The sequence below is a fragment of the Penicillium canariense genome, assembly GCF_028826845.1.
Source record: "Penicillium canariense strain IBT 26290 chromosome Unknown utg000001l_segment0_segment0, whole genome shotgun sequence".
Lineage (NCBI taxonomy): Eukaryota > Fungi > Ascomycota > Eurotiomycetes > Eurotiales > Aspergillaceae > Penicillium > Penicillium canariense.
Genome location: NW_026622728.1, coordinates 4,860,685 through 4,872,242, shown reverse-complemented (window position 1 = coordinate 4,872,242; position 11,558 = coordinate 4,860,685). Strand labels below are relative to the sequence as shown.

At 52.7% G+C, this 11,558-nt stretch overlaps 5 protein-coding genes across 5 annotated transcripts; 1 reads left to right on the top strand and 4 right to left on the bottom strand.

Annotated features, from left to right (window-relative positions):
* Positions 1-892: 892 nt before the first annotated feature.
* N7482_001625 (O-methyltransferase) lies at positions 893-1,693 on the bottom strand (the record flags this gene model as incomplete). The annotated part of the gene is made up of 1 exon (XM_056683750.1): positions 893-1,693. One exon carries the CDS (start codon positions 1,691-1,693, stop codon positions 893-895), a length of 801 nt encoding a protein of 266 aa, XP_056547356.1.
* Positions 1,694-2,170: 477 nt separating this feature from the next.
* Positions 2,171-2,497, bottom strand: N7482_001624 (Type I Polyketide synthases (Type I PKS); the record flags this gene model as incomplete). The annotated part of the gene is made up of 2 exons (XM_056683749.1): positions 2,171-2,422; positions 2,477-2,497. The coding sequence occupies 2 exons, from the start codon at positions 2,495-2,497 to the stop codon at positions 2,171-2,173; spliced, it is 273 nt and encodes a 90-aa protein (XP_056547355.1).
* Positions 2,498-5,109: 2,612 nt separating this feature from the next.
* Positions 5,110-6,504, top strand: N7482_001623 (uncharacterized protein; the record flags this gene model as incomplete). Its single annotated transcript, XM_056683748.1, has 3 exons — positions 5,110-5,406; positions 5,464-6,050; positions 6,105-6,504. 3 exons carry the CDS (start codon positions 5,110-5,112, stop codon positions 6,502-6,504), a joined length of 1,284 nt encoding a protein of 427 aa, XP_056547354.1.
* Positions 6,505-7,066: 562 nt separating this feature from the next.
* Positions 7,067-8,885, bottom strand: N7482_001622 (uncharacterized protein; the record flags this gene model as incomplete). Its single annotated transcript, XM_056683747.1, has 2 exons — positions 7,067-7,842; positions 7,922-8,885. The coding sequence occupies 2 exons, from the start codon at positions 8,883-8,885 to the stop codon at positions 7,067-7,069; spliced, it is 1,740 nt and encodes a 579-aa protein (XP_056547353.1).
* Positions 8,886-9,507: 622 nt separating this feature from the next.
* N7482_001621 (Y-family DNA polymerase) lies at positions 9,508-11,415 on the bottom strand (the record flags this gene model as incomplete). The annotated part of the gene is made up of 2 exons (XM_056683746.1): positions 9,508-11,208; positions 11,281-11,415. 2 exons carry the CDS (start codon positions 11,413-11,415, stop codon positions 9,508-9,510), a joined length of 1,836 nt encoding a protein of 611 aa, XP_056547352.1.
* Positions 11,416-11,558: the final 143 nt, after the last annotated feature.

Genomic DNA, 11,558 nt, shown 5'->3' with positions numbered 1-11,558 from the left:
CACCCACCTCGGGTTGAGAATTCTCGCCCTAGTGTCACCTCGTTCTCATCTATCTCGCCCTAGTCTCCAGATTTCTTACCTATATTACCCACACATTCTAAAGCAAATAATTCATACCGCTTTAATACTCAGGGCGCATTGAGAGTTGACTGTATAAAGTTTGTGGCTCAAGTACGGCCGAGCGGATGGGAAGCCCTGTTCTCCATACCCTATGGTTGCATGTGCTAGAAATTGAGCTAAGACGTTCCATAGTTGTTACTAACGGCTAGAGGATACAGAGGTCATAGGACTTCATACCTTGAGCTTGGCTTGAGGCTTATCACAAGTAGAATAGTCCTGGCCTTAGGCCGAACATATGTATATACTTCCATATGAAGGCTAGAGGGATATAGAACTAAGCAGACTATAATCAGAATACATAATAATGATGTATGCAGTAGGCGCAAGCGCATGAAACTTGAGAAACATCAAAAGCAAAAAGAACAATAAATAAACACATACAACAGGCAGGATTCGCATGTGGTAGGTAAGACCTCGATGATGCTGAAAGCAGCTGGGACAACTATATCCAAACTCTTAGTATAGCCACAATTTATATCATCACTATATGTATTGTTATAGTGACACTTATTTGTCTTATTTGTGGTATCGGTACGGTAATGATTCTTGATCGCCTACGGGACCTTTATATACCTATCACCGTAGCATCGATCGGGCCTTTCTCGGTTAAGAATTTTTCATCGATGATTGTAACAGATCATTCAAGATTACCTTCATGTTGTCAAAAGCTTCTGCATCTCGCTAACATCTTGTACTTCATCTATCGTGCGATTTTCTGTCATTTCCCAACTATCATGTTCAACCTGCGCACCAGCCATGCCATCGTCGTTACTTATGCGTGGACCACTGCCCACAACCACCCATCATACCCCTTCTCGCCCACCGTCTGCAACACCACCGCATCTACTCCGGGCATCGTGCCCACATTCTCTACGACCTCGCGCGACCCTCGAACCGACGGATCCACATCGTCTCCGTCCACCAACTGCCCGTCCCGAACCACATTATCCACACAAATCACGGCATGTGGGCGCACCATATCCCTCGCCACCTGGAAATACGCCCAATTATGCACCTTGTCCGCGTCGATGAACACGAACCCGAACCGCGGCCGGTCGCCCCTCTGCACCGCCGCCCGCAGCTGCGGGAGCACGTCCAGTGCCGCGCCCTGAATCACCTCGATCCGCGCCGCTAGCCCCGCTTGTGCGATGTTACGCCGCGCCACCGCCGCGTGGTGTGCGTTGTACTCAACGCTCGTAACGTGGAGCTGCGGGTTCTCGCTCGCCATCCAGATCGCGGCGTACCCGCCGAGGGTGCCGACCTCGAGCGCGTGCGTTACCCCTGCGGTCCGGATGTGCAGCGCGAGGAACTTGGCCTGCGGCGCGGAGAGCGCGTATCGGGGTAGGGCGCTGGCGTCCGAGGCGGCCAGCGTCTCTTGGAGGGCCTGCGTGTTGGGCCGCGATGCTGGGTGCGAGTGTGCCATGCTGTAGGTGTCGACCTCGGTCCAGCGGGGATTGTCCCGTGCGTACACCTGGTGTTGGGCCGCCGTGGTGAACCGTGTTGAGGAGGGCATGGTGTTGGTGATGAAAATGGATGGTCGGTATCTCCTGCGCAGGATGAGAGTGTTCTTCATCGAGATGGGTGTCGAGATGAGGGAGGCAGGCCCTCTAGGATCGCCACGGAGGGACTGCGTGCCTGCCGGGATGTCCCCGGTACATCACAAGCGTCATGTCTCGGGATATTTCATTTATCTCCGGACGCTCGGGCTTCTGGCTTTGTTTGGAGATGTGGGACCCGAGACGGAATAGATCCGATCGAAGGCTATCGGCGCGGTGGAGACCAGACCGGGACTGAAAGGTGTTTGGTGATTGGGCGTAGTTCCAGGTCGGATGGGGCCCGCTCTCCACCTACTACATCTATATGGATTTGCGCATGGTTTTTTGCCTCGCACTGGTTTGGCCAAGCGCCGAGAACGAGAGCGTGATGTTCTCCGAAAAGCTCTTGTCTTGACAATAACCCACGCAAGAAAGACCCGGCTGTACCCTGGAATTGAGGGAGCATCCTGATAATGTAATATTTCTCAGTGATTTTTGATATGGATCGTCACATTCTATCGAGTCCAGTACACGGTGCCGGGGACATCGGGAAAGGCATTGAGTGTTTGCGACGACTTGACGAGGAAACCGAAGTGCTCCATCGGGTTCCAGTACCCGCTGGTCTTGGATCCGGCAATCTGGCCCAGGCGGACCACCATGCTGCGGAATCGGTCGGGGTGCTGCTGGAGGGTCTTATCAAGCATTCTCTCGCAGCCCCGCTTGGCTTCCCCGTAGCCGTTGCTAAAGACGCTGTCGATGTCGACGCTCTACTAGGGGAGCATGGTCTTGTCCTGCCCGTTGTCGCTGCCGTGGTGGCCAACCACGCCGACGGAGGATACCATCTGGAAACTGAACTTGAACGACTCCGGTCGCACGGCACTGACGGCACAGCGAAAGTCAATGAGGTTGCGAAACACCTGGAACTACGGCTCAAGTCCAACTAAAGCCCTCTTCGCACTCATCGCCCGGGCATTGTGGATTAAATGACGTGACCGAGCCGACGAGGCTGTCGCATTCGCTCTTCGCCAGCCCGAACAGAGGCTTAGAGCTGTCGGTCTGCACGACAAGCAGCTTCGCCTTGAGTGCTTCGGGTAATCAAATGCACTTCTCGCGCATGGCCTTCTGCTGGCGGATATGGGGCTCGGCCCGATTATCGCGATTGAGACAGACAACCCTCTTCACGTCTGGAAGTCGGGCGAGATGGTAAACCAGGTGGTCGCCAAAGCTGCCAGTAGCTCCAGTCACAAGCACGACTTTTTCGTTGGTATTTGGTAAGCAAGCCAGAGAGTCCCGAGAGGGCTTTGCCTACGCTGCAGCCATACTCGAGTTGTAGCGTGAGGTCGAGCTTGAGCACCGTGAGATAGAAGCATCTTCTGGCCGAGCGCCTACCTCTGAAGAGTAGGCCCCAGTAGCAGAGCAGATCGGGTAATCTCCAGATCGATTTCGGGAGGTAGTAGGCTGATGAACGACGAATCCGATGGTAGGTCACGCAAGTCCAGCTCTGAACCGCCTGTCATCCTTATTTGTCTGACCAGATATCTCTCCAGGATCTCATCGTGGGAGCTAGCCATAGATCTCGAGATGGTGGGAAAAGGCAGCGTTACTCTGTACACGAGGTGATAGCTGGGCGGTTCATAGCCGTGGCCACCTCCACATCATGACCGAACAAATGACAGGACAACTCGATTTCGTTCAGCATTGCGGCACTCAAGCATGCCTTGCGCGGTGTAGTGTCTCATCATCGTGTGCGAATGTATATGGGGCAATGACCGCGTAAGCTGATGTGTCACAAGCTGCACCATGTCGCACAGGCTAGAATTATCCGACTTGAGTGTGGATAAGATCATGAGGCGGCCGCGAATAGTGCAAAGTGCCTGACGATAACTGTGCACAACTTGCAGTTTGCGTGTGTTGCCGCAAAATCCACCAACGTTCAGCCATATCATCTCTGGCTGTGATGATAATGTTCTCGGTAATTTTAGCGCATCGAGCCGATGCTGGTGGGTGGATGAGAAACTATCCCTGTCTCGCAAGGGAAACCACCTCTTTTCACTAGGAGCATGTTGGCTCTTCTCTAGGACGGGTTGCGACGAGTCCGCAAACTGGGACAATGGAATTGAAAAGTCAAGTATTGTATTAAGGCCTGACATCAAGTCTGTGCCAAATATGTGAAAATCGGTATTCTGCGTGAAATCAATAGTCATAGCTGCTGTGTGCCATGGAGTGTTTCGCTTGTGTCCAGAGTAGGCAGCATCTAGTTCAAAGAATGCCGGGAACCCATTGAGGGGTAAATAAGCCTGTACCTTTCTCTGAGGAATAAATGCATCCAATACCAATTCAGCAGGCGGTGCGTTATTGGATTCGATTATATCGTGAGTAGTCCCCGAGAACCTTTCTGTCGACCATGGCACACTAGATTCAGACAAACCCGACTGAGGCATTGCCGCTAAAGTGGAAAAGTTCCGGCGTTTGGCCTTCCATCTGTGGAGAATAGGGTGGCAGGGATGTCGGATATAACATGCGTTTGTTGATTCGACGAGTATTCTTTGAAGCCGGAATGCGTTTTGTATTTGCCTTGGCTGGCATCGCTGCTTGCAAGTTAGTGCGGGATCAATTGTGCGCTCTTTGGTGCATCGAGTTGAACATTTGCCCTCGGCTCCGTTTCTTTCATGAACTGCCTGGTGGCGTTGCAGGATATATTTCACGTGAAGCGGGCCCGTGTCCCGCGGGGGAACCAACCACCGCTGCCGCAAATAGGTAATCAGCATGCAGAGACGATCCCCGGCTTCGTCATGATCCGAAATGCATGTCGATCTTTCTGCCTGCTGCAGTTCTCTCCCGAGCTTCGATACCTCACGTGGATCGTACGACATCGGTGGGCGAGACTCCGACGGAAATGCGGAGTATAGGGATCTTATGCGGCGCTTGTTCCGGCTAGTATCTGGGTCTTCCTAATTTTCATCCGAGCATAATTAGACTCTTGCAAGCAAGCCTCGGCTATGGGCTATTTTGAAGCTCACGCCACTGCTTCTTTTAACTGCGTAGCACTTCCGTGTAGATAGCCGTCGTGTAAAACATACCCAGATTGCTTATCCAGTATGCCCTAAAGGGTCAGAGACGTTAATACGCGGGGAATGAACGGTTGGGCTGCCCCGCACCTGGACGCTGCTATTCCTCGGTTTACTAGCTTGTGCTAGGTGGACATCTACCTCGTGCACGCTCTTACAATGTGATGATTTGGATAGCAGATGGTCCTCACCACCCGGCTCCTCGGATGGCTATTCAAGCGGATGATCTTGACCCAACAGACCAAGTTGCTGTATATAAACTCGCCAGATGCCGTGTTCATAAAATTCACCAACATCAAGATCAAGAGTTATAGATGTGCTCCGATTCTCTTGTCGAGTAAAATTCATCGTTTTCATAATCCATGATCCACGCACCAATCTACACCATGGCTTGGCCCTCCCTGACCTCTATCGTGAAAGATACCCCTATTTTGAACTCATTATCCCAAGCCTCGCCCCAGCAATACATAATATATGCTTTGGTCGGCCTAGCCGTCTATCTAGCTATGGCATCCTCTTTGCGATTCCAGCGACGTCGAAGTCTTCACCAGAAATATCCATACAAAACACGCGAATCGATGGGCAAGATGAGCGATCACGATGCGTTCACAATCCAGAAAACAATCTTGCAGATGGAGTTTCCTTTCATTGTGCTCAAATCCCTCCAATTTGCTCTGTTCCGAGTATATGCCATCATAGATCTCCAGCCTACTGTTACAAACTAACTTGTCTCCCGATAGACATATGGCATTCCGAGTATATCCACACTTCTTCTGAAAACATCCCAGTTCTCCGATCCAGCCACATCCTTCAAGCGCTATGCGGATACAGGGGCTCTCATTGGCGAGTTCATGGCATTTGACCCCAGTTCAGACCGAGCGCAGACTGCCATCGCCCGAACCAAGTTCCTGCACAAGAGCTACCGAGCTAGGGGCAAGATACTGGAAGACGACATGTTGTATACCCTGAGTCTGTTCGCACTGGAGCCGATTCGATTTGTCAAGATGTACGAATGGCGCGAGATGACAGAGATGGAACGTTGTGCTGTCGGCACGTACTGGAAGAGTCTGGGAGATGCACTCGCTATTAGCTACGAGGCGTTGCGATCCGGTAAAACAGGATTTCGTGATGGGATTCACTGGCTGGAAGAGGTCAGGGAATGGAGTCTCCAGTATGAGGCGCAGCATATGAAGCCACATCCTCGGAACAAGGAAGTCGCCGACAGGACCATTGATGTTCTAGTGTATAACTTGCCAAACTTCATGAAGCCGCTGGGTCTTTACTTCGTTTCGTTCCTGATGGATGAGCGTCTTCAAAGTGCCATGATGTATGCCCCCCACAACCATTTGAAAAGGCCAAGAGATTAACTCTCTCCTTGCAGGATCAGGGCGCCGCCCGCGTTTCTCAGCGCAATTTTCTCTTCAGTCTTCCGGCTGCGCAGATTATATTTACGCTATTTTGCGCTTCCTCGCCCGGCGTTCATGCGGCTGGACGTCTTCACCGAGAAGCCTAATGAGTACGGTCGAAACTTTGTCCTGATGTACGAAGGCGCACCTTTCTATGTACAGCCCACGATCTGGAATCGCTGGGGACCTGTGGCATGGTTCAAATGGGCGCTTGGTCAGCCACTACCTGGTGACGATGGTGATAAGTACTATCCTCAGGGATACTACACGCCAGACCTGGGACCAAAGTATTTTGAGGGCAAGGGCCGGAAGGAGGTAGAGAGTATCAAAGAGAGTATCCAGCAGCAGCGTATGCGTCAATGTCCATTTCCATGATGTGATTGGTTGTATTTGCGTACTGGCCTATCTGAGGGCTGGGGCGACGATTTGCTAGGACACTTCGTGGAAGCCGGGTATATTGTGTGATAATTTGAGCAGGGAAACCTCGACAATGAAGTTTGTTGAAACATGCCCCTCTCGTGGTCATGAACGGAAGTTGATTAACTGCTGTATAATGTCTCATTGCTAATATCACAGGGCGTATAGGTAAATCTTCATAACAGTTGGTCACAGGTACATAAACAGACATGATTGGCAGATGGGGTATCTATCAGAAATGGGAAAATGAGTAGTGCGGCCGAACCTTTCGAGATTGCCAGGTGAGAACATAAATCTATCACCCGAAAGTTTCGAGCGCCTGAAAAAAGGAAGCCGCCAAGGTTAGGTATCTGGTACAAATGGGAAATTCCGAAAATGAGAGAAAAGGTGCGGGGAAATGCACACGATTGAAAAACCGCTGTACGAAGACAATGCCACCAGGCTAGATCGAAAAGAGAGATGGCAAGGGGGTATTTTGCAAAGAGATACAAGCGAAAGGAAGATAGAAGATATGAGAAGATTAGTCGGTCCCACCGGGGGACGACGGTAAAGGGAGCGTCGCTGGGTCGGGGAATGAATCGTTGGAAGGCAAGGGGTCAGAGGCAAAAACAGAAGCATATTCGGTGGACGGACTGAGCAATCCTCGTCCAATCTCGCCAATCTCGCCCAACTCTTCTGGAGACAGGACCCGGCCACCCAACTCGATATCTTGGACGCGGACATTGTACTCGAGGGCCTTCTGGCCTTCTTTTATAAGCTCTTCAGTCCATCCAAGACATCGTTTCAGGCTCTGGTTCATCTTCTGACTATCAATCAGGAGCTCCTGGTGCCGGGCGAGGTCAAGCATGAAGCGTTTCTCATCATGGGCATGGTGTTTTGCATCATGTTCAGCGAGCGAGTCGGGGCTCAAGATTCCCTCATCTGCGACTGAGTCTTCATCGCTGAATTCAGAAGATTCGTCACGAGACCGAATGGATGAAAGTTCGCTTGTTCCTTCGTCCACTTCACTTGTCGTAGACAGCGCAGTGCCCGAGATGGATCGCGTCGAAGGTGCCATAGATAGACGCCCAGAGCGGCTGAGGCGTCGATATCTCCGCAATTCGGCGTTCTGCTTCCGCATTTCTCGTTCTAATGTCCGGTTGATGGCCAAGAGAGAAGAATTGCTGATTTCCAAATCCAGAATTTTACGTTCTGTCCGCGCATTCAGTGCCATATCATTCGGTCCGTCGGACTTTCCCGGGCTCAGAGGCATGGGCACATGTGGATCTGTAGATACAGAAGAGCCATTGCTGAAAACTCGGGGACGTAGCGTTGGAATTTGATTCGACATCACAGGCGTTATTCCATCTGGACCTAAGGTGTTGGACAAAATGACCGGACTTGCTCGAAGTCCTTCTGGAGGAGTGATATAGTGACTGCTTGAGTCCATGCTCGATGATTTTTTGTGCAGTCGGAGTGAGGGGGGGTTGCGGTCTATCAGGGATGGCATTCGGCGGCGACGCATAGCGTTGCACAACACTTTCAACAAACCCCATATCTGGGTCAGAACTGTGCTGGGATAGTGTATCATCAGGGGGAGTGGATGTGGCATCTGAGATCCGGGGGGACTTGAGACGAGGGGAAGCCGAGGCAGCCGGTCTGGTTGCGGGGACAAAGCGAGGAACGCCCCCTGAGCGGCGCTTGGCAGTGGAAAGAGTAGAGTGCGAGTCTTCAGTCGAAGCTCGCCGATCTTGATCACCGTTGGCGTAGACAAAGCTCGTGGCGGGGGACACCTTGCCCTGCTTGGGGCGAGATGGTGCATCCACCTCGGAGGAATTGGTTGACCGGGCATCAGAGGCGTGGAAGAACATGGTGGAGTTGGAGGCGAGATCACTAAACGAATTGGGTCGCGAAGTCTGCTGTCCGTCTGCCGTCAATGTCTTCGCTCTCAAACTCCTTGGCTGCTCGAGTTTGACCCCGCGGGCCGGGCTCCGCTCTGTCCGCCGCACGCCATTGACCCCGAGGCCGACCGTGGGCTGAGAGTATGGTGCCGGCGGGGAATGGGCAGGAGGGGTATTCGTGGGTGAGGAGAAAGCCCCATCGCGGCGGGTGATGCGCGAACCCGATCGAGGGGTGACGTTTGCGCTCAGGAAAGATGGGGGGACGGTGGAGATATCCTCCTTGGTGGGAGTGGAATAGGGGTGGTCGGGATGGGCGAGACGGCGAGCAACAGAGGGTCCCGGGCTTGGGCTCGCGAGTTTGGGTGTGAGAGGGGCTTTGCTGGTGCGGTGGAAGGCCGCGGAGAGGGTCGGCGTGAACGGTTTGGCGAGATGGCCATTGTTTTGTTTATCGGAGGTCATAGTTGCGGAGCGGGAGCAGAAGCTGGCATCGCGATACGCAGGCTGCAGGGCATGATGGCACTGGCCAGCGTCAAGAGCAGGATCTCGTTTTTCGTCAGAGAAGAGGACCTGCGTGGCCTGATGGACGGGAAGGAGGGCGCAGGTAGGAGGATGTCGAGGGGCCTCGAAAACATTCAGGCCCAATCGGGCTTAGGGCGGTGTTCACCGCAACGAGAGAAATTCCGCGGCGGTCTGTTTCTGCGGGAATATACTTGAGTAAAGAGTATAAGTATATTCGATTGAGAGGTGGATTTGTATCAGATGTGTGTACTGGGATGTCGATCGTATTCAATATGATTCCTGATCTAGCTGGTTTTCTATGACAGCCTAAGGCGAGGCGCAGGGGGGCCCTGGTATGGACACAGCCATGGACAGGGGGTCCCGAGGCTCCACTTTAGAGCCAAACGGCCGGCCGATCACGGCTGGAGAGGGTGGGACATGCCAGACGCACGCCGCCGATGTTCTATAACCACGTATGTGCGGCGGAGGCTGCATCAGTACATCAAGAGAGATGGTGGGGATTTAAGCAATATCCGAAGATACTGAGTTCGTGTTTCTGAAAATTTAGGGGAAAGCCGGCATATCAACTGAAGAACAGCCGTTTTTGCCGTGGATCAACGTCGGTGTGTGACTGCTGGGCCGATGTTTTGCGTTTCCGGCTGGGGAGTATCGCGGACATTTCCTGCGAACTGTCTTGAACCACTTCACGAATGGTCTGCTTGGACAGACAAAAGTCCACGTGGTCGTTGAAGGCTCGGTCATCCGGAGCTTGCGGTCGGCCACAAATGGGACACTCCCACTGGACAGGTTGATGCTCGGTCACGTCTGCAGCGGTGCTTCCGGGAGCAGGAGTCACAGAGAGGCCGGCTGCTTCTTGGCTTAGCTGCTCCAGGTCGTTCATCTCATCTTGTACTTCTTGGCGAGCAGCATTCTCAAAAGCTTCCTCGGCACCGATATCATGTTCGGTGTTTACATCTAATGCCTCACTTTGATCTGAAGGTTGTACAGGGGTGGGCTTTGGCGGTGCTGCTACCCCAAAGAAGTTGACGCCGACTTTCTTGGTGCTGACCAGGTTCGACACTCGCAGTCCCAGAAGTCGTAACTTCATCCCGGGAATTTCCTTTTCCAATTTGATCAGCATAGGCAGTGCGAATGCGTAAAGGTCTTTCGCCTGTGATACGGCCCGCGGGGGAGCCGTTTGGCGTGTCAGAACCTCAAACGTATGAAGTTTCACTTTCAGACAGACGGTGCGACCCTTAAACTGCGTTCGTGCGAGATCCTGTTCCAACTCCTCCGCTGCCCAACGTAGCTTCTTTCGGAGTTCCTCTTTGTCTCCGATCTCATGGAATGTGGTTTCCGTGCTTACACTTTTTCTTTCGTGGTTCTCGACCGGTTCGATTTTCGTGCGTCCCAAACCGAGGTAGCATTGTGCTAGAAACTGGAAAGCCTTCTCTCCAAACAATCTGGCCAGCAAGGCACGTTGTGGGTAGATATCCCCGCAGGTTTTGATACCAATCGAGTCCAACTCTCGCTCGAAAACTCGACCAACTCCGTTGACCTTGCGAACTGGTAGGTCTCGCATGAACTCCATAATCGCGGTCCGGTCATTTGGCACCCGGAACTGGCCGTTCGGCTTGTTCTTATTGGATGCAATCTTTGCTATTTTTGCGTTGGCAGCAATCCCCGCTGAAACAGACACTTTTGTGTTTTCCAGGATCTCTGCGCGCATGCGTTGCACGGCCTCTTCAGGGTCGAGCTGGTTTTCGGCACAAAATGCGGTAATGTTCAGATAAGCCTCATCGATGCTTGCGCTCTCGAACAGAGGGTCGTACTGTGCCATGATCGCTCGTGTTTCTTTGGCCTTAGCCGTGTACTTCTCGTAGTTCTGCGGAAGAAGAACCAGCTCCGGGCAAAGCTTCTTCGCAACAAAGCCGGCCATGCCGCTGCGGACTCCAAATTTTCTCGCCAGGTAGTTGCAAGTTGAGAGCACACCTCCCCCGACAGCCATGGGAACGGTCTTGAGCTCTGGGCGATCGAGTTCTTCGACGGCCGCAAAGAATGCATCGCAGTCAACATGGACAATATATTGTGATAGATCGCGGCTCAGCTCGAGCTCGGCAAGATACTCGTCAGCGCGCCGTAGATCATGGCTTAAGTCTAACTTCTCCAGTCGGGCCTTTTCTTTCAGGATGCGCTCAATCTTGACCGTGAGGTTGCGGTCCCGTTCTTGTTCGTGGTCAAAGAATTTAGAGCCTTTGGAGGCATTGTAGATAATTTCCGATACCTAATCATCCCGCTTAGTTCTCGAGATCTAGTTACCAATTCCGGATATTGAAATCATCTCTGCAGCACGCACCTTTTGCTGATCAACCGCATCCTGGCCCGCTTTCAGTAAAGAGGGTCCCAGCAACTGATATTTCAGCGTTTCGAAATCTTCCTCGCCCTTTGCCGGCGCTGACTTCTCGTCCGCCACTCCATCCGGAGACGCCATTATCCCAGACGTGCCATCGGGGAGAACTGCCAGTTGTTCGTGTCAAGGCAGCCGCCGCGAAAGAGTGTGACGCCTGGTCACGTGCCCACGCGTAACCGCTTCACGTGTGCGGGAGCCGCCGCTTGCCATTCAGCAACGATTCT